Source organism: Microtus oregoni, unplaced genomic scaffold, assembly GCF_018167655.1.
Source record: "Microtus oregoni isolate MIOR12 unplaced genomic scaffold, Mior012 000226F_ref0000253, whole genome shotgun sequence".
Lineage (NCBI taxonomy): Eukaryota > Metazoa > Chordata > Mammalia > Rodentia > Cricetidae > Microtus > Microtus oregoni.
The window spans coordinates 93,214-113,282 of record NW_024544893.1 but is presented as its reverse complement, the minus strand read 5'-3'; the positions used below and the strand labels follow the sequence as shown (position 1 = coordinate 113,282).

The following is a 20,069-nucleotide window of genomic DNA, read 5'->3' as shown; positions in this document are numbered from 1 at the left end:
TGGGCCCAGAAGAGGGACACTTCCCCTTCCAACATTTCACAGTATCCCTGGCTGCCTTCCCTGAGGTCCCCTATGCTCTTGTCCTCACTCCTTCAGGCCAGATGGCAGGATACAAAAAGCTCTGCCCCATCCCTCTCTCTCACAGTACCCTTCCCTCATTGGCTCAGGTCCAATCCAGAGGGGCTTCCTATCCAAGGTGAAGAGACAACGGACAGGTAGGGGTGGTTAAAAAAAAAGGTCTCAGATTCCCAAGGGCCAAGGTACAAGGCATGGGGCAGGGATTGTCACCTTCCAAGCTTCCCACCTTCTCCCTTCTCTGGAGTTGCCTTCATGGGTGCTGCATGCTCTGAGGACAATATGCTCTCCCATGTCACTCTTCCGATACAGTCCCTACCTCAGAGAGGAAGGAGTCTACTACTTCTTCCAACACACACACACACACACACACACACACACACACACACAGTGCTATAGACTCTTCTGGCTTGCTTCTCGTGACAAGAGCTCCCTCACTTCCTGACAGGAGCCTTCTCTAGCCTCTGTAGCTCCTCGTAAGCCGCCTCCTTCCCCTGTGTTCCCTCCCACTGGCCTGTCTTTTCCCTCCCCAGCCCATCTCCAGGGAGCTCATGTTCATGTCAGGCCTCCCAGCACCTGCAAATTTGGTTGTCGCTTTACTATTTTTGAAACAGTGTCTCGGTGTGTATCCCAGGCTGGCCTCAAATTTATCCTACTGCTTCAGCTTTCTGAGGGCTGGGGTTATAGTATGCTTCTACCACAACCTCCCCAGCCTGAGCCAACCCTCCCTCTTTATGGACTGGTCACACATTTCACTTCTGATTCCCATACTCCTGTTTATCTACTCTTGACCATTCCTCTCTTAAAATGTCCTCCAAGACAGTGGAACGCCATAGGCAGGACTAGGTAGCACAAGCCCATCACTCCTTTTCTCAATGCATGTTCCCCTTTCATGCAGCCAGAGTCTGATCATTTGAATCCTTCCAAGGCAGCGAGGGTCACTGAAGTAGGGAGTCCAGTCTATGGCACCTGAGTAGGACAGCCCACCCTCACCTGGTACTTCCACTCTTTCAAAGTCAGACAAGCTACAATATGCTTATAGTATCTCACCTTCATCTCAGCCCATTTTCTAGACTTAAGGCCACTCTAGACGCTGATTTTATAACATACTGAGAGTCCCCCCACCCCGTGTGCTACCTCAGGGTCCAGGTCACCCATAATTATAGTCAAGATGCTCAACCTGTGACGCACAGGGCACATCTTCAGACCTGGCTCTCCTCGGAGCTTTCGTTTCCTCACCTGTAAAGAAAATTGGAACCCTACATACAGGTGCTGAGGAGAGAGCTGGGGCCCGTCCGTGCTGAGGCCCAGAACAGGAGGGGGCTCTCAGCACTGTGTACCAGAGCTGCTGACAAGCATACTGAGTTCAGAGATGGGGGCAGGGCATCGGGCTAGGGAAATATCAGAACCCCACTAATGCATCACTCAGCACCTGCCCCTGATGACAGCTGCCCCACCAGATTTCTATTCATACAGACATCAGAAAGCCTGTCAAGTGCTGAAGATAAACATCACCAGCTCCACCTTTGTTTTCACAGCAATTTCCACCGTGTGTGTGTGTGTGTGTGTGTGTGTGCGCGCGCGCGTGCGTGCACACACACTTGTGCTTTATAGCATGCATATGGAGGTCAGAGGACAACTTGCAGGAGTCAGTTCTAGCCCAGGTTGTCAGACTTGATGGCAAAGACCTTTACCTCCTGAGTCATCTCTCAGCTCTCACAGAAAATTTCCTGAGAAGGAAAAATTTTAAAAAGGTGATTATCTCTCTTTCTCTCCAGAGTTAAATTTGTAGAATTTCCCTGACTAGAGCTGGGGCTATGGAAGAAATGGATACATGAAGGCCTGCTTCTGGGTCTGGGACCAAGATCCAGGCTGCTTCTGGTGCAAGTAATTCAGGCTCATCTCTAATTTATCACAAGCCTGTGGACCATTGTTGCCTTGAGAACATGAGCCTGAGATGCCTCTCAAGAAATAGTGTCCCAAGTCAGGATGCTGGGCAGGCTGAGGTTTAAAACATCCTTTTGCTGCTTTTTTTTACAAGCTCAATGCATAATTTGTTGATCGAAGACATGAGAGAAAGAAATAGAATAGATGCTTCTAGAAAAACTTCTAAGGAAGTGAGAGCTGGCCTAGGGATTCTCCCCAACTCAAGACCAGGCCACTCACTCTAGCCTAGTCCTCCAGCCAAGCCAGATGGATCCCTGTCCCAGACAAGATCATGCATCTATAATTTCACTGGGGTCCTGCTTATTTGGGCCCTGACCTGCACCCAACAAGAAAGCACTCCAACAGATTATCACCACCTGTGCATCCAGCATGAGGTGCTACACTGAGAATATAAGCCCAGAGGAAGTGTCACCCAGAGGCATGGCTTAATTTATACTTCAGACATTGGCTTGGAAGTTGGGAAAGCGGTGGTGTATCAGAGACCAGCATATGTAATAACAAGGAGGCTTGTGGGACATACGATGCTGTAGTAAGCAGTGACCTTGGACTTCTAAGTGGGACCCAGATTGTGGAAGGACTGGGTGGGTGCCAGGACACAAGGTTTAGACTTTGCCGAAAGATGATGGGCAACTAGAGAAAATCTTTGAGCAGCAGTAGTGCATGGTTCTGTTCAGATGTGAACAGGGGCTGATGGAGGTAGGGAAAAATGATTTCATTTTTCCATGAATAAAGAGTGAATGAGCCCACAGTCCATCCACTAAGCCACAGGCGGGGCTGTATTTAATCCTAACACCCCAACAGAATTAAAAAAATAAAAATCTTTACCGCCCCCATCCTAACCCCTGCTTTGGGGAGGGGCAGGGGTTGACACCATTTCCTGAGAGATATACCATGGGTCCATCTGGGCTGGGAGAGCAACTCAGATGCTCAAACCTGTCACAGCTGCAGCAGCCAGCCCTCAGGATGCCGTAAATGAGGCTGGCCCATATGCACGGGAGGCAAGCCCTCTTGAAGGGCTTGCTGTCTGAGCCTCGCCTACAGCAGGAGAGATAAGAACCTACAACTGCTGCCCACAGGAAATGACAAAGCAATGACTGATCGGGGAGCCACTGCACAGGGCTCATTATGGTGCTTGCCAGCGGGCGAGCCACCCTTATCAGGGAGAAAATTGTATCAGGCCTCCTGAATTACTAGCGATTGGAAGCAGATTTCTTGGGACGCACTTTGTTAGATACCTAATGAGCGGGTTACAGGAGAGCAGAGCCCTCAGCCTGGCGGGGCGGGGGACAAATGTCTTTGTTAAACAGAATTTGTCAGTTTCCGCTCCAGGCTCCCTGGGGAGGGTTCAGGGCCAGCTAATTGAATTAAGAGACTGTGTTCCCCACAAAGAAAGCTCAAGGCGGGGCGAGAGGCGGGCTGGCCGGAAGGCGGGCACTTTCAGCACCAGGGACAGCAGCTGCAGCCCTGTTGCTTTGTAATTGCCAGGGCAAGCAGGAGCTGTTGCATTTTGCATGACCAGGGATGTAGGGGACTGAGTACGGAGGAGGGCGGCAGAAGTATTGAGGGTAGGGCGGGGAGACAGGTGACCTACAATGCGAACAGCTTGGAATGCCATTGGCCCAGGCTGTCTCGACAGACCCCACTCTGCTGGTTAGAGTGCCTGCTGGACATCTTCTCCCCACCATGTTTCCCACACGGTGTGAGGCAGTTGGCACAGCACAGGGGCTGGGCCAGGCGCTGAGTCTGAGCTGGTGCATGGCCACGCATCTCTTTGAGCTTTCAAAGTCAGTCTCCAATTACAGTCCTAATGAAGCAGGATCTGCTACCACCACGGAGCTACAGACTGAGGGGCCACTTGTCAGCCCCATGCTGCCCCAGCAGGCCTGCCAAATAGAAAAGCAAATAAACAAGCTTGTGAGGTGAGCATACAGAAGAGAATGGGGTTAGCAGAGCTAAGCAAGGCCTGAATAGGCAATTCATCTGCAAGGCTTTACTCTCTCCTGCCCCCTCCTACTCAGCCTGCTTTCCCTCCCTCCCCCTCAGGTTACTCCCCTGCCTAGTAGAGACTGGTGGGATGAATTCACTGTTTTGGACTGAAAGTCTCATTTTTTTAATCTATCTTTCTAATGAAATTAAAGGAATTTATACATAGTATCAGAATCTACCTAAAAATATCTAGTGCGTATGTAACTGACCCAAAAACATCAGTTCCACATCACTGAGTTGGCCTAGCTGGTGGTGGGACCATACAGGATGGACAGCAGGGAGACAGGCAGTGGGGGAGGGGACTCCCTTGGCAATTGTCCCTGCTTTCTGTAATGACTGGGCCACCTCTGGAGACCCCTTTTGATTTCATTACTCCTACTTCCTCCTCTAACTGCATTAGATGGCAGTCTATGAAATCCAGGGCATTGAGATTGGCTTTCTGCCTGGAAATGAGGAGAAATGTCATTACAGGTCCTGAATCAGCATCTCACCCGAGCTTGGACCCACCTGGTCACTGGGGAAGTGGTTTTTGCCCTGGCTAGGCTGGTTGTTCCTATTTTTCTACCACCCACCCATCATTTTACCCAGTAAGCAATACATAGTTCTCCCTCTGTAGTCAGTCTGATGTTCAGCATTTTAAAAATGTTTATGTGTCTGAGTACTTTGCCTGCAATATTCCTATATACCACATGCATGCCTAGTGTCCACAGAAGCTTGACAAGGGTAACAGATCATGGGTGCTGGGAACTGGAACTAGAACCCAGATCCTCCGAAAGAGCAGGTAGTGCTTCCCATCCCCAAGTGTTCAAAATTTCTGAATAGGAGACAGATGTGGTGCTTTTCCTTATCCAAAGTCTCACTTAGAAAACCCCAAACTGTGTGAGTCGGATGCTGCCCTGTGCACTTCCAGGGCATAGAAGACTCCATGTCATATGGGAAACAACTAAGTGAATCCTGCCCCTCTTCAAATGGGAGAAGATGAGGCAGGAAGCTGGGCTGGTGTTCACAGATATAAATGGCAGGCTGAAGTCAGCCTCAGGTCACCAAATGCATCCCTCTTCCATGCCAAGAACATTTACAGATGTTTCTCTTAGGAAATGCCTACCTTATACCCCTTCAAAGAGAAGGAATTGGAGCATAGAATGTCCCAAGTGATTCCTTGTATGTGTGGGCGACCCCTAACCCTGCTGACATAAGCATATAAAAGCCCGTGTTATAATGCATTTCTGAACCCCAAATTGTATGGCACATAAAGAAGTCATTGCAAACACCTCAGTGTTCGAGTACAGCATCTTCATCTCAATTTATGTAGTCCAGGTGTGTCAGTTTTCAGGCAGTGTCCACTTAGTGAGGTACACCCACACCCTCCTTGCTCGGGTTGTTTAAAGACAGACACTGAGGCACCCGGCGCCCCATGCACGTTCCTCCTGTTTGTGCCCAGGGCTCCGTTTGCGTCTAGTAAAACACCACCCAGTGAATAAATACGTCTGCATTGAGACAGAGTGAGGATTCCAACAGTTAACGCGGGGTGAGATTGCATCACATTTGAGGCCTCTGCATACCCTGAGACCGTGTGCTGCTTTAAACAAAAGGCAGATGGGAGAACTAACAGTGGGTTTCAAATAAGTTTTCGATTCTATTTTGTGTCTCTGCGTGTACATGCCAACACGTACTACGGTGCCTGCGTGGAGGTCAAGGGGCAACACGCAGGAGACGGCTCTCTCCTTCCACTGCCTGGGCCCCAGGGATCAAACTCACATCGTCAAGCTTGGCAGCAAGCACCTTTACCTGTGCAGCCATCTCACCAGCCCCCAAACAAGTTTTAAAATGATGACCCCCACAAAAAGACCCGCTGACACATGCCCCTAAGCCCAGGGAACATAAAGTTTTGCTAGGGAAAACAAAAATAGCAAACTAGCCTAGAGCCACAGAGCCATGTGAAGTGCAGGTAGCCAATGCTGGGCTGGAAGAACTCAGAAAACCTTTGATCAAGAAAGGACAGAGACAGAGGGCTTCTTCCCGAGGGAGGAGGAGGGAGATGAGAGACAGCCATGAAGAAGGGTTCACCAAGGTGCACAGAGAGGCTCTCTAAGGGGGTGATGGAGCTGAGTGATGAGAGAGGTGAGCTGGAAACGGGGTGAAAAGAGCGGGGCATTTTAGAAGTTATCACCATATTGGCACAGTGGCCATGGGTGGCGTACTCATGGAGCCCCTGCAGTAAACAGGACGCTGGGGAGACCGGTGCCCTTGCTTACATGAACTGCAGTGTTGGTGTACATACTGGAAGAAGGCAGAGAGAGTCCATAAGCAAACCCATAGAGTAATTACTGTGAACACTGTGAAATGGTGTGCTATGAATGATGAGATTACTTTGGAGTTGGGGTGTGGTCTCTGTGTCAAGGGGCAGCGCTTCTCCAAAAAGATGATACAAGGGCAGGACTCAAAAGATGGTAAGGGGGCAGTTGTATAAGGATCCCTGGGTAGAGAAAAATATCGGATGCAAAGGTCCTGAGGCAGGGAATCACTTGGCTTGTGGAGGAGCTGCAGGACACTGCAGCTGGGACCCAGGAATCAAGGAGCAGGTGGCGGGGAGTATCCAGAGGATGGGTGTGCAGGGTCTGAACAGCTTGGAGTGTAGCAGGCACCATGGAAGGGCCGGCTCAAAGTCTCTCTCCATCTTTTTCTTAGAGGCCAGAAAACTTCTTGACACTAAACAACAGCAAGGGTCTGCCCACCCTGAACCTGAAGATCCTAGATGAGAATCTGGGTGCCATCCGTGAGTCCTGGTCCAAGAGCTCCTCAGACTCCTCTCAGGAAGGAGAGGAGCCTCAGACTTTGCACGAGATGGTGAGTACCTCTCCCTAGGACATGGAGAACTTGTGCCGTGATAGTGCAATGGGAAAGGAGGCTCAAGAGCCACCCCTTGAGATCACTCCCCAGGCGGCAAGTGGTCCACCCCTTTGCACACCTCCCCAAACATTAGCCAGTGGGAGGAAGAGGAAGAGGAGACTCCTTCTGTGGTTTCCTCACCTTTTAGGTGGGCTCTTACTGCTCAGTCATGTTCAACTCAGGGTATGTCCCTCGGGCCATGGGAAGCCCCCCAAGAGACTAACTGTACCTTATAAAGGAGGCAGTATACTATGTTCAGATGCAGTCTGTGTCTTGATCTTGGGACCTGGCCTCAGGATGGGTCACTTTTGAGTCTCAACCTCTTTGTACAAACAATAAAAGAGTACACACTCAAGCTGGGTGGTGATGGTGAACCCCTTTAATCCCAGCACTCGGGAGGCAGAGGCAGGCGGATCTCTGAGTTTGAGGCCAGACTGTTCTACAAGAGCTAGTTTCAGGACAGGTTCCAAAGCTACAGAGAAACCCTGTATTGAAAACTAAGAGAGAGAGAGAGAAAGAGAGAGAGAGAGAGAACACAACACTCAAAAGCTCAAAAGATAATCCCGCTGAAGTCCCCAGTGGAGATATCACCACCCCCGTCAATGACCATGAGAGATTCCATGTGTGGCTTTCTATGGCCCTCCACAGTGGATTCCACGAGCAAATGCTACCCCAAAGTACCCAAGGAAAGGACTTAGGCAAAGCCACCCATCTAATCCTCAGGTCTCCTCCTGAGGACTTGCCCTTCTCTACTGACAGTCTCTTCATCTACCCTTGGCACTTGGCACCTTTCTGAAACATGTCCCATCAGACAGTAGGAAAGGCAGCTGCCTACTGAGTGTACCCAAGAGAAGGTCTCCACATAGAGCACCCTCCCCAAGAGCAGAGCCTTCCTATACAAGCAACAGCTCTCAGAGACATTTCTAGTACACACATGCTACCTTCGCCCTGTGGAGAAGCAGGGCTCAGGAGCCACCTCCAGTCCAGCCATCAGTTGCATTGAAAATAAAGGTACAGGTCTTGGCCTGGGAGATTCGGGACAGCACGGGTAAGCCAGTTCTTGTCAACTCGCACAACCTCATCCAAAGTGGTATAGGGAAGAAGGTTGGTTTTCAAAAGCCAGGGCAGTGAGAAAAAGTGAAAGGGCCACTCCAGGAAAGGGCAGATGGGAAGGAGGGAGAAGGAAGGTGGTCCTCCCTGGTGACCACCAGAGAATTTCAGTGAGATTCTGCCCTCACCCCACTGCCTTGCCATGAGCCAACCAAGCCTCAGCCTTACCCAGAGGGCAGAGTTCACCCTGAGTCACACTACCTCTGAGAGTAGACCCTGCCCGAACATCCGGGACGTAGTGTGAGCAAGCAGTGAGCAGTGCCAAGCTCCATCCCACAGCTGGGAATGGCAGGGACTCTCTGGTAAGGCCTGAGCTGCGGGCAGCAAGTCTGAGAACCTGGTTCATGCGCAATGAGAAACACACATAACTTAATGCTGTGCCCTTGTGTGTGATGAGAGACATAAAAAGGGGTTGAAAGAGGGGCTCATTGCACCTATGAAATTGATGGAGGGAGATAATGGATGGGAGAGAAGGAGGAGAAAATGACTTGGGAAGAGCCTTTCAGGATAGGATGGTTCTGATGGGTGGACATTTGAGGACCTGACTTTAAATGTCAGGAAGGATGGTATAACATGGATGGACAGGCCAGGTCCTCTTGACTTTTTCTTAAGGATTCAGCCAAAAGAGAAGAATTAGACTGCAGCCTGAGAAGTTAAGGTCAGCCATTAGGACAAATTCTTTCTGACCAAGAATAACCACCATTGGTAACCTGTTTTCATTTTACCAGTGGTGGTTATGACCTGGTCCAGAAGTAATGTGATACCTGCCCAAGGCTCCTGACCTTATCACCCATGCTATATAGCATCCAGAGAATTCCGGGTGGCTGCAGAAGCTTGTGGTTAGCTACCCACCTTCCATGCCCTGTAAAAGCTCATGGCCCTGGCCCTCTTTCCTGCCCATCCAGTCTACTCCAGACCCATGTTAACCTTGAATCCTCCTTCAGGACTCTTGGTTTCAGCTTTTGTCTTCCTGTGCCTGATTTAGCCCTCTAACACAGCACAAGGACTCTCTCCCCGCCCCTGCTCTCTCCCCAGCCCCCTTGCCATCGTGTTATCCCAGCTGCTCTCCTACAAACCTACAGGCCAGAGCTCAGAAAGATGAGGGCAGGGCCCAGCTATACACCTTCCCCATGGCCAAGAGAACCCAGTTGCAAGTAACAGAATGTGGTTGGGTAGCAACGGGCTACAGTTCCATGCCAATCACAAGCAGCTGTGCAGCCATGGGTCACTGTTCCATGGCAACCAAAGAAAATTACATAGCAATGGATGAACTCATGTAACCAAGAGGCAGAGTGACAAGCCAGAGAAGACAGCCATGGGGCCCAGGACTGTTTCTGCATAGCAATAGACCCTGATGTAAGATGATGTCATCCAGCACCATAGGGCAGGGAGGAATGATTGTGGGACAGAGCACAGGCACAGCACCTGTGCTTCAAGGCACAGATCTATAGCAGCAGATACCTGAGGAGCCCGGAGGAACCTGAGCAGCAGTGACAGTCATGAGGTATGTGACTCGGGACTTGTATCAGGCAGTGTCATCCGCAGAGCCTGTAGGTGAGGCAGGGAGCCTTATGACACAGCAGTTTTTGCGAGGTGACCCAAGGATGAATGAGCGGCCCCCTCTGCTCTCTTCTGTGGCCTTGGCTGAGCCTCTCTGCATCACCTGACTTCCATGGCGCCTCATTCTCTGTCTAGTGTCGCTGTGCAGTCCCCAGAGCCTCAAATCCATCTTCTCTCTGGCTCCCTCCTGAGTCTACTTGTGAGCACTGAGGACTGAATATTCTCTGGAAAGGGGTTCCTTGGGGACAGAGGAACAGGTAGAAGGGATCTGGTCTGTGGCCTTTTGTGCAATGCTCCCTGCCCCTCACAGCACATAGACCCCAGTCAGGACTCCTACCAAGCCCAGCCATTTCTTCCCATCCCCAGACATCTGGCTCTAATGCAGTCATTCCAGGGACCATGTTTTTTCAGGGCAGTAAAAAGCTCAGTGCTGGGTGGGACCACGGAGATCAGGGGTAAGACAGACCCACGGCAGAGCTAAGGGAAGCAATTGCGTCCCTTATGAGCAGCCCGGAACATACATTTCTTTGGAAATGTTCAGCTCCCGAGCCATTCTGAAAGGGACAGTTATTCCAAGACCCATTTTGCCAGTATCTTGTCCTTATCCCTGACATCTGAGCCACCTCACTGAAGCTAGCTGGTGTCTCCTGATGCCACCACCACAGGGGGTAAACTGAGGAGTTCTGTTCAGTCTTCAGAGCGGCCGATCACAGAGACCCATGAGACATCTCCAAATCATCAGAAACCTAGGATGACCCAACCTAATGAGTGCCCAGTCCTACACCCAGTGAGGCCGTGGGGGCAAGAGAGGGGATGGAGGCCTGAGAACTGGAAATCCCCTTGAGATAAAAATAGCCACAGACTGTCAACCACACAGAGAAGACAAGAATGAACATGTGAGGATGGACAAGCAGGGAGATATGATCCAGACAAAGGACCTTCCTAAAGGCAGGGTGGGGAGAAAAGGAGAGAGGACCTAGGAAGGCTTCCTGAAGGAGGAGGACCAGGCTTTAGACAAGGTATTCCGTGTCTTTTCCACCCAGAGGCTCAAGCAGGGTTTGTTCTGCTGCCCTCCACTCCACCGTTGTTCACTTACTCACTCTCTTTCTCCCCTCCCCCCACATGTACACACACACATACACAAACACACACACATACACACACATCCATGCCCATATGCACACACATGCCATTGTCTTTGTATATTGCCATTTCTTTCTGATATCAGCCCTCTCTTTCCCTCCCCCTCTCTTTCTTTCCATTTCCCTCCCTCCCTCTGCCCTGCTCACAGCAGCTCTGAGGCCAACCAGAGGGCCCCCGCATCCTAGAAAATGAATAATTGACAGGGTTGTTAAAAGATTCAGTGGACTTTTCTAAGCTCCCCATGCTGGAATAACTCATTTCTCTCATCCTCTCTTTGAAAGCCTTTCCCTTCCCTCCTCCCATCCCCTAGTCCCTACCCCACCCCCAGTCCAAGCTTTTCTTTTCCTTTCCTGAGTCTATGAGTCCTACAAGGCTCCGTCCTTGACCCAGAGGTCTCTTTAAGTCACTGGCTGTCCTTGTCCTGTTTAAACTGCTCTTAGGGGTGGCAGGGTGACTCCCCCTGAGAGGGGCCCATGTGCATATGGAGAGAGAGGCCTGGGGACTTCACCTGAGGCACACAGCTGACTGAATGCAGCTCAGTCCAGGAGGTCAGACTCCCCAGGCCAAGGCCACCTTCCTAGGCTGGTGCGGAGGAGTCTCTGCTGTGCCTGCCCATTTTTGTCACTTCATGTCCCTGTGTCCTGATTTACTGTCTGTAACATGGAAGAGCTGCCTCCTTGGGCAAAGGAGATGGGTAAGGCCTTGAGAAGGGAGGTTGGTCATGCGGCAAAGCTCCCTGTGAACTGAAGCCTTTGTTCCTCCTTTGCATGGGCAAAGGGCAGCCAATCTCCCTATTTAGTCTGGGCAAATGTTGCCTGGCCATCTCCACGCCACGGGAACTTCCCTTCTCCAAGCCTGCCTCATTCTGAGTCCCTCATATCTTCTGCCTCCTTCAATACCCCATGGCCACAGGACACAATGTTGCCTGGCCTAGCTCCATGCTGGGCTCTGCACTCACTCCCATTGCTCCTTGAAGTAACCTTGAGCTCAACCCTCCTCTCTGGGCCCCAGTTCCTGCCTTTGTCAGCAGGAGACATTGGAGAAGATGTGCCCTAGTTCCTCAAGACTGGGCAGTGTAGTTGGAGCTTCCTCCTTCCCCAGACCCCACCCAGGTGAGTGGATGCTCAAAGCTGACTTTGGCTCCTTCAGCACCACCTGATGGCAGGTGACCTCTGTGGCCACCGGTAGTAGTAGTCACGGGGGGGGGGGGGGGCAGTGTTCTCCTAGACTCTTTTCACACAGATAACCAGAAGTAGAAAAACCTCCAGTGAGAGAGAGTCTCAACCCAGGGTACCGTGGGCTGGGTGGGTACCACAGAGGTATCATAGAGGTCAAGAGGAACATCCTCAGGCCCTGAGACGACATCTTCCATTGTTACTACCACCACCCCTGCCTGGGGACCCAGATCCTATAAAACCATAGAGACAAAGAACAGAGGAGAGGTACAGAAACCCAGGCAACCATGAGCATGAGCCACCCAGGCTAACCTCAGTATCAGAATAGACACCTGACTGGGTTCTCTTCAGATCACAGTGGCCAAGCTACCAGCCTTCTTCTCCATGTAGCTGCTGCTCCATCCCCTTACACCTCAGTCTCTGCTGTCCCCAATTTCTCTGCCTCTAATTGTCTGGCCATTCTGCTCCTTGCTACTCTACTCATACAGCACCCAGTGCTCTGCCTCTGACCTCTAGGTGCGTGTCCACCATGCACTTACAAAGGCCCCTCCAGGCCCCGCTCCTCCAAGCTGGAGGTCATCTCAGGGCCCTGCTCCTCCAGGCTGGAGGTCGTCTCAGGGCCCTGTGCTTCTGCTCCTCCTAACCAGGGAGCCTTGTGTGCTGCGCCAAGAGGAAGGGGTTCTAAAAATAAATGCAAAAGTCCCCAGCTGTCTGAGCCCTCAGCAGCTCCTTCTCTTTCCTGTGCCTCCCTTTGCTTCCTCCTCAGGTTCACACTGCAGGCAGGCACACACACACACACACACACACACACACACACACACACCAGAGAGATGGAGGGGAAAGAGGGGAAAAGAGAAAGAGGGAGGAGAGAGGGAAGAGAAGGAGGGAGAGGCAGGCACAGAGAGTGGGAGGTGGGGGAGAAGTGGGAGAGGCAGCGAGGAAGGGAAAGGGAGGAAAGAGAAGCTGGAAAGGGAGGAGCAAAGCTGTCATCCTGCAGGAGGGTCTGTTGTCTCTCCTGCAGACTCAGCTCCACCTGACGCCCACAGCTCTAACAGGTTGTCTCAAGTCTACCTCCAGAGCTGTGTGAGGTTAGAGAAAGCCTTCCACCTCTCTGATCCTGCTTCTTCATTGTTAAAGAGAAGGAATATTGTCTCCTTGCTCCCTCTTGAGGCTGAGGGGAAGATGAACAGGAGTGTGGACAGGAGGGCAACAGAAACAGCCCCAGTGTCCAGGCTATAGAAGCATTTAGGATGAAAAACACTGACATGAATCTCCAGGCCTTCCGCTATAACCCTATCTCCAGAAAGCCTGTCCCCAGACCCCTGCTTACAGTTCCTCATCTCCCCCGCCCCCATTGCATCTCAGGCGGGCCATTCCCATTCTCCATCCATCACCTGAGACTAAAGAGATTAATAAACGAGACTCATAACTCAGCTACTGGGATGCACCAGATATTTACGGCTACGTTTCAATTTGCAGAGAGATTAAGTGTTTGTCGATTTATTGTCTCTTGGTGGGTGTATGCTGGGAGCAAGGAGGCTGAGCAAGGCCCCCTGCTGGCCAGCTCCCCTCCCCTGTTCCCACTCCCTCCCAACCTCCATTCCTAGAGCTGGGTGGAAACCGGTGCTATATCCAGCTTTCAAAGCTACTGCCCACTGGAGGGCCTTGACCCAACTAACCAGAGAGACAGAGACTTTGACTTAAGATGAAAGCCACACCCGCACCACTAAACTGACATCAAGATACCCAAGGGCCCAGCAACCCCTGCCCTACAGTGATTATATCAAGCAGTGGGTGAAGTCACACACTTCCAGAAGGCCAAATACCAAATGGCTTCATGGTTCACTCCTAAGCCCAGGGATGGCTGTTCAGGACATACACAGAACTGTCATGTATACCCTCTCTTGAACCTAAAGACACTGGGGGTGGCCTGGAGACATCTCTGTAGTCTGATTAGGGAGAGCCTGCAGGGGCCCAGAAAAGTGAATCAGCCTGGAAAAGCTGGGAGAAAGGAGGGCCCTCAGGAGCCAAGAGGCAAAGATGGCTTGAGCCCAGTGCAGGGGGGCTCAAGGACCACAACAGGGCATGATGCATTCTGGCACTGAAAACCTCAAGAGCACCTCTCCTTCACGCACCTCGGCTGCTTGTCACCTCCCCAAGGTCTAGCGTGTGCATTCATTCATTCAGCCAGCTTTTCTAGCATCTTCTTTGTACCAAGTCTTGTGACCTCACTTCAAGGAACCCACCACCAATTTGGGCAGTTCTAGCAGGTTGCTGTCAAGAGCTGTGTGACTTTGAAATGCCACTCCACCTCTCTGATGTCATTCCTACTTACCTTCTGAGATCTGTGAGAGGACTGGGGAGCGGGCTGCAGTGCGCCGCGGGGGCGGGGGACGCTAAGGAGCTGTCCCCTGCTCAGGAGGCTTGATGATGATGCGGATGTTCAGGGAATCTTTTAGACTGAGGGGAGGAAGGGAGACAGCACAGCTCACCAGGCCTCTCTGAAGCCCGTCCTCAAGTGACAGTCACATAAAAGTGGGACCGGTCTAGGATGTCGGTGCTCAGAGGCCCCAGGTGAGCAGTGAACACAGGAAATGGGAGGAGGAGATGACAGGGACCAGGACACAGTCTTCCCCCAGGACTGAATCTGGCCTTAACCCCATCAGCTTTGTGAGGCAGGGATCACTTCATCTGCCTCAGGGTCGGGGCAGATGTCACTGGGACAACAGAGAGTGAGAGCAGAAGCCAGGTGTGAATGGTGATCGGTCTGGCTTCAGTGGTGGCAGGGAGATAGTCAGTTTGTTCCTGAGAGAGGAACCTGCCTCCCTGCTGTGCAGAAATGTGTGTGTGTGTGTGTGTGTGTGTGTGTGTGTGTGTGTATACCTGCGTACGTACACATGGGCACTGCATTCTCATCTTTCCTGAGCCTGGCCAAGATCTCACTAAAAGACCCATTGGGCCTTCCAAGCACATCCCTTCCCTTCTAGACCTCTGTTTACCTATCTGTGAAATGGGGAGAACACATACCTCTCTAGGAAGGAGAGAGGAAGTCTTCCAGGTTAGGGCAGAGAACTGAAGGGCTGTTGGGGTATGCCTTGGCCGGCTCAGGACCTGTCTGAGAGATGCTGAGGAGGAGAGACCACCCACAGCAAGAGCCCCCAGAGGCAGGAGAGATTACCCTCAGAGGGAACTCTGGGTGACATGGAGAGATATGTGCCCGGCAGTCACCCACTGGCCTTCCCCTCTCTGGAGCAGGCTGGGCTCCGATGTATGGCTATGGTCCTGGGTTTGATAGCATCATGCTTAATGGAGCTGGAACAAGCAGATCAGACGCTAGCTTTGCTCTCAGCAAGATGCCAGCACTGCCTGAAACTCCAATCCGTGGTGCATCCTGTCCACTGGTGGTGGACACGCAAGGGTGCAGTGTCCGCAGTAAACAAGGTAGAGAAGATGAGGTCATGAGTTCCTAAGGCTGAGTCAGCAATTCTTAAAGAGGGACATGCGCCAGACCCAGGGACAGCTTGGGGACATTTGCTGACCTGGGCACTGGGATCGTCCCTTTCTGCAAGCTGCCCGCCTTCATCCTACTTGTGATAATAAGTGTACGATACCAAGCACGTGTGTTAATACAGACTGAATTTCAGCCCCCAGACTTCTAGTCATAACTCATTTCACTTTTATTTCAACTCATTGTTGTGCAAGTAGGTACCCACCCCCATCTTGTCACCTAGTAGGCCCACCAATGTGCTTGACAAACTCAGGTCTGGGGCTCTCGCTCAGAGCCTGATCCCATAGCAGCCAGAGCCAACCAGGCCTAGTGACTCAGACACAGAAATCTGGATCCTGACACACGTCCCTCCTCCAGCCCATCTGGGATTGAGAGTTGCCTCAGTTTCCTAGAAAACAGACAGCTGTGTGCTCCTCTTACCTCCCAGGTCGGATCATGTGAAGGCAGAGAGGCCCCCACACCTCAGTGTTCAGTGTTCAGTTGCAAATGGAATAAAGCTGTGGAACAGTTTCTATCCCCTGCCTTTACCGCTACACTGTATCCAGCCCTAAAACAGATTCCCCAGCACAGACCCTAGCTGCTAGCGTGGTGATGGGGAGGACACAGCCCCCAGGCCCGCGTCTCCCTCGCCTCCCCCATCTTCTCCTCACCCCATTTTGTTTCAGCCTACAACCTCTTTTGTGTGCATAAGGATGCACTGCCACCTTATGGAGCATCAGACTAGAAGCAGGAGGGAATTCTTGGGGCTAAAGGGACACAGGCTCTGGGTAGACACATCCGGTGGTCCTACTAACCCCTCACCGGATATCAAGGGCTGTGTCAGAGGAGGGCCGGATCAGGACTGAAAAGGAGTGCTGCCTTGGAGCACAGGGGGCCCTGTGCAGAAGCCCTGTTGTCCATCCAGGGCTAAGGACCCAACCGTCCCCTGTCCCTCTTTCCAGCCCTGTGACTTTATTAGGGTATACTCCTGTGTGCTCAGATTAAATGCTGTTCAGTACAATCCAATTTTCTCTTAATATAGACAAGAAAATTGTACATGCACGCGCATACACACACACACACACACACACACACACACACACAGTGCTAAATATCCAATCAAGCCTACAGATAGATAATAGAGAACAGCCAGTTCACTCCCAGTTTAATCAGATAAAACGCCCATTTATCGGCTCCTGCCGATGCAGACATCCCGTAGTCAGCAGGCTGCGGGAGTGTGAGCGTGGGGTATACAGGCTGCATCTTTACATCCTTGGAAGGGGGGGGGCGCTGCCCACAGGGGACTAATTATCCTTCCGCCCTTAGCCAGCTCTTACTCAAACAGACAAAAGGGGGCTCCAGCCTTGTGGTGCTAAGCCAGCCGCAGAATGATTTTTGCTCTCAGATATGCAAATCTATTACAGCATAGTGGGCTTCAGGGACTGCACTGAATAGTAGCTCAGAGACCTCAAGTGGTTGTTTTAGGGGGACCAGAGGCATCTCAACTTCCGCATCAGGCTTGGTGGAGACCCCCTCTTGATCTCTACTTCGCTGGTGGTGGGCTGTGAGGCTGAAGATGAAACCGTCCCCTTTGTCTCCCCTCTTGTGGGTGGGGGGACACTCAGGAAACCTAAGAACTGAGTCCAGATGAGTCTTCTTCTCATCGGGCCTCCTCCTGTTTGAGGCACAGCCTGTCCAAAGCACAGATGTCCTAATCTGCTTGCCACCTCCCTTAGTTCTCTGCTGCTCTCAGCTCTGCCCAGTGTAAGTCCCTAAGGCTCAGAGGTCTGGGCCTAAGCCCTCACCAGAACCCAGAATATGCTACTCATATCTAACAGCTCCCTGCACCCCACAATACCCTGCCAGAAGATTGCTGAACCAGGATGTCTGCTGTCTGCTTGGCCTCCAGCCGGATCTCAGAGCAATCTCTGTCTTTTTAACTGTTAGATACAGAGAATACCCCACAGGTTGACTCTGTGAGCCTTGGGTGCCTGGAAAGGGCTTTATGAACTATGAAAAGTCCCTGGTACTGGGTGCAGGGGACAGTTGGGGAAGGGATCTGAAAGAGCAGGCTTTGTCCCTCACTCTCCATGACCCTTAGTTGTCGCTGCTTCCTTGGGAGATCTATCCATTCCTACTCTGCACTCTCCACTCTTTGATCGTCTGACTTAGGGGAACCTGCAGCTGGAAAGGAAGAGGGTAGCACAGAGGCAGGACACCAAGCAAGCTTGATAAAACTGACCTGAATCTGAGATAGTCAGGGGCCATTCCCTGACACCCCAAGAAGGGCACGCCTAGGCAAAGCAAGCTACCCCATTTGTGTCGATTTGATACAAATCTAGACATAGCTGGAAAGAGGAACGCTTCATTGAGAAACTGCCACCATGAGATTGAGCTGTAGGCAAGACTGGGGTATTGCTTTGATTAATGATTGATGTGGGAGGAGCCATTGCACAGAGAGCGGTGACCACTGGGCAGGCCATCTGAATTGTATAAGAAAGAAGGTTGAGCAAGCCATAAGCAACACTCCTCCATGGCCACTGCCTCTGTTCCTGCATTGAGCTCCTGCCTTGAGCTCCTGCACTGTTCTCCCTGGATGACAGAAGCTGAAATAAACCCTTTTCTCCCCAAGTTGCTCTTGGTCATGATGCTTTATCATGGCAGTGGATACCTAACTAAGACGCCCAGTAAGCCCTTCCCGTCATTTCAGCTGCATACACAAGGGCCCTGGGTTTCCACTGCCTGGAAAGAAGACAGAACCTGATGCCTTAGTTACTTTGCTCATTGCTGTGGTCAAAGGCCCAACAAAAGCAACTTTACGAAGGAAGGTTTTATCCTGGGTCGTAGTTTGAGGGTACGGTTGCAGTGAGTCACATGACACCCCGAGTGAGGAGGCAGAGAGGTGAATGCTGTTGCTCAGTCCCCTTATCCTTTTTGCTTCCCAAGGACCCCAGCTCACGGGGTGGTGATATCAGCAGGGCGATTTTCTCTGTCGCAGTTAACCCAGGCTAGAAATTGCCACACAGTCATGCCAGAGGTGAGTCTCCTGGGTGACTACATCCTGTCAAGTTGACACTCAAATTAACCTTCACACCTTAGCAGGGGTAACGCTGGAAAGGGTGCTGCAGGAAGACTCTCAGGGACAAGGAGCAGAAGGCACTCGGGGAGGAGTGGTCAGAAGAGTCGGGGGGGGGGAGGACAGGCCAGGTGAGGGGGAACGCTGAAAGGACCCTTGTCCTGGGCTGGAACCTCAACAAGCCAAGGTGGACACAAGATTCCTAGAAGCGTTGCCGAGGACACCAAAAAACTAAAACACTACGTGAGGCTGTGGATAGTACTGGCGAAATGGAGGCTTTCAGTGGAACGGGGCTGGGACACCTGGGGCCCGGGTGGGAGGCAGGAAAGGTAAGCTACAGGAAGACAAATGGGTGGTAGACGCATAGCCCTCAAAAGACAATCCAGACAGAGGATGGGACAGCCTGGGAGGTGAGGGACATGTCCCATCCCCAGACAGTACCTCAAGGACCACCCCTCTGAGAAACCCCATGGAGCAAGCATATCCAACCCTTTCAGCACTGTGACAGATACCATCCTCTGCAAAATTCCTACTCAAGTAGAATCAGGTTATACACACATATCACACGTGTGATATATGTATGCTCTATACATATATTATATACATACATACAATGTTTTGAGTAAGCTTATGATTTGGTGTTGGACCACATACATGGCTATTCTGGGAAGCATAAGTCCTGGAGCCGCAGGGGCAGACCTGCCTGTTCTGAGTCTACTCCTCCTGGCTTCCAGGCAGAAGGTGCCTCCTTTCAATGGACCCTCCCAAGACAGGCTAGCAGATGCTCAGAAGAGCCATGTCTCTCTTCATCCACTGTACCACCAGGTGACCATGACAGCTGAGACCCCACCCCCAACCTGTCACCTCAACTCACCCACCAATCCACACACCCACACACATACCACCCAGGCTCAAAGGGCTGCTTCCCCCAGGCAGAGAGCAGGCAGATACCAGGATCCCTCCCTTCCACAGCCCCTGACCCAGGCTTTTCTTCTGGCCAGATGCCTCCCTGGAGGCAATGAATAGGAAACAAGGACCACACAATTCAAGCGTGGGTAGGGGGATAAAAAGAAAATAGCCTCCAATTAAAGCCTGGACAGCGTGCTCCCCTGAAGAGAAGTGTGAAGGAGCAAATGGGCGCTCTCCTTCCTCACAGGAGCACAGCTGCCGTCCTCCAGGTCAGCTGACTAGTGTAGGGAGCTCCCTGGCAGCTTCAGGGCTCTCTGAGTGTGGTGGGAAAGATCAGGACTGTAACTGCAGTTGGTGATGCTGATGAAGGGTCAGACGGTTCCGTGAATATAATTAACCTCTTGCTAATTCACACATAGAAGGCAGGAGTAATGAGTGAGGCTCAAACTGTCGCCCCGCGAAGCTGCAGTAGTCGCTTGTGTTAGCCAGGAAGGACGACGTCTGTGCTTTATCTCTATTCAGATTTGGACGGCCTGGCATGGTACTGGAATGCTGTGTGCAACAGAAGAGCCCCAGGGCCTGCTGTGGCCAGATAGCCTTACATTAGTATTATGTGTGCTAGGCACAGACCTTGCCCCTTAATCTCCTTACAACCCTCTCTTCCTTGGTACAGTAGCAAACTGTGGCACCGAGAGGTGAGAGACTCACTGGA

General features: G+C 51.6%; 1 protein-coding gene across 1 annotated transcript in view; it reads left to right on the top strand.

The window, feature by feature from the left end:
- The window catches only part of Ccdc33 (coiled-coil domain containing 33), a 98,350-nt gene that overhangs the window by 61,058 nt on the left and 17,223 nt on the right, over window positions 1-20,069 (top strand). The window contains 1 exon segment of the mRNA XM_041647752.1: window positions 6,697-6,855. Coding sequence (XP_041503686.1) covers window positions 6,697-6,855 — 159 coding nt within the window.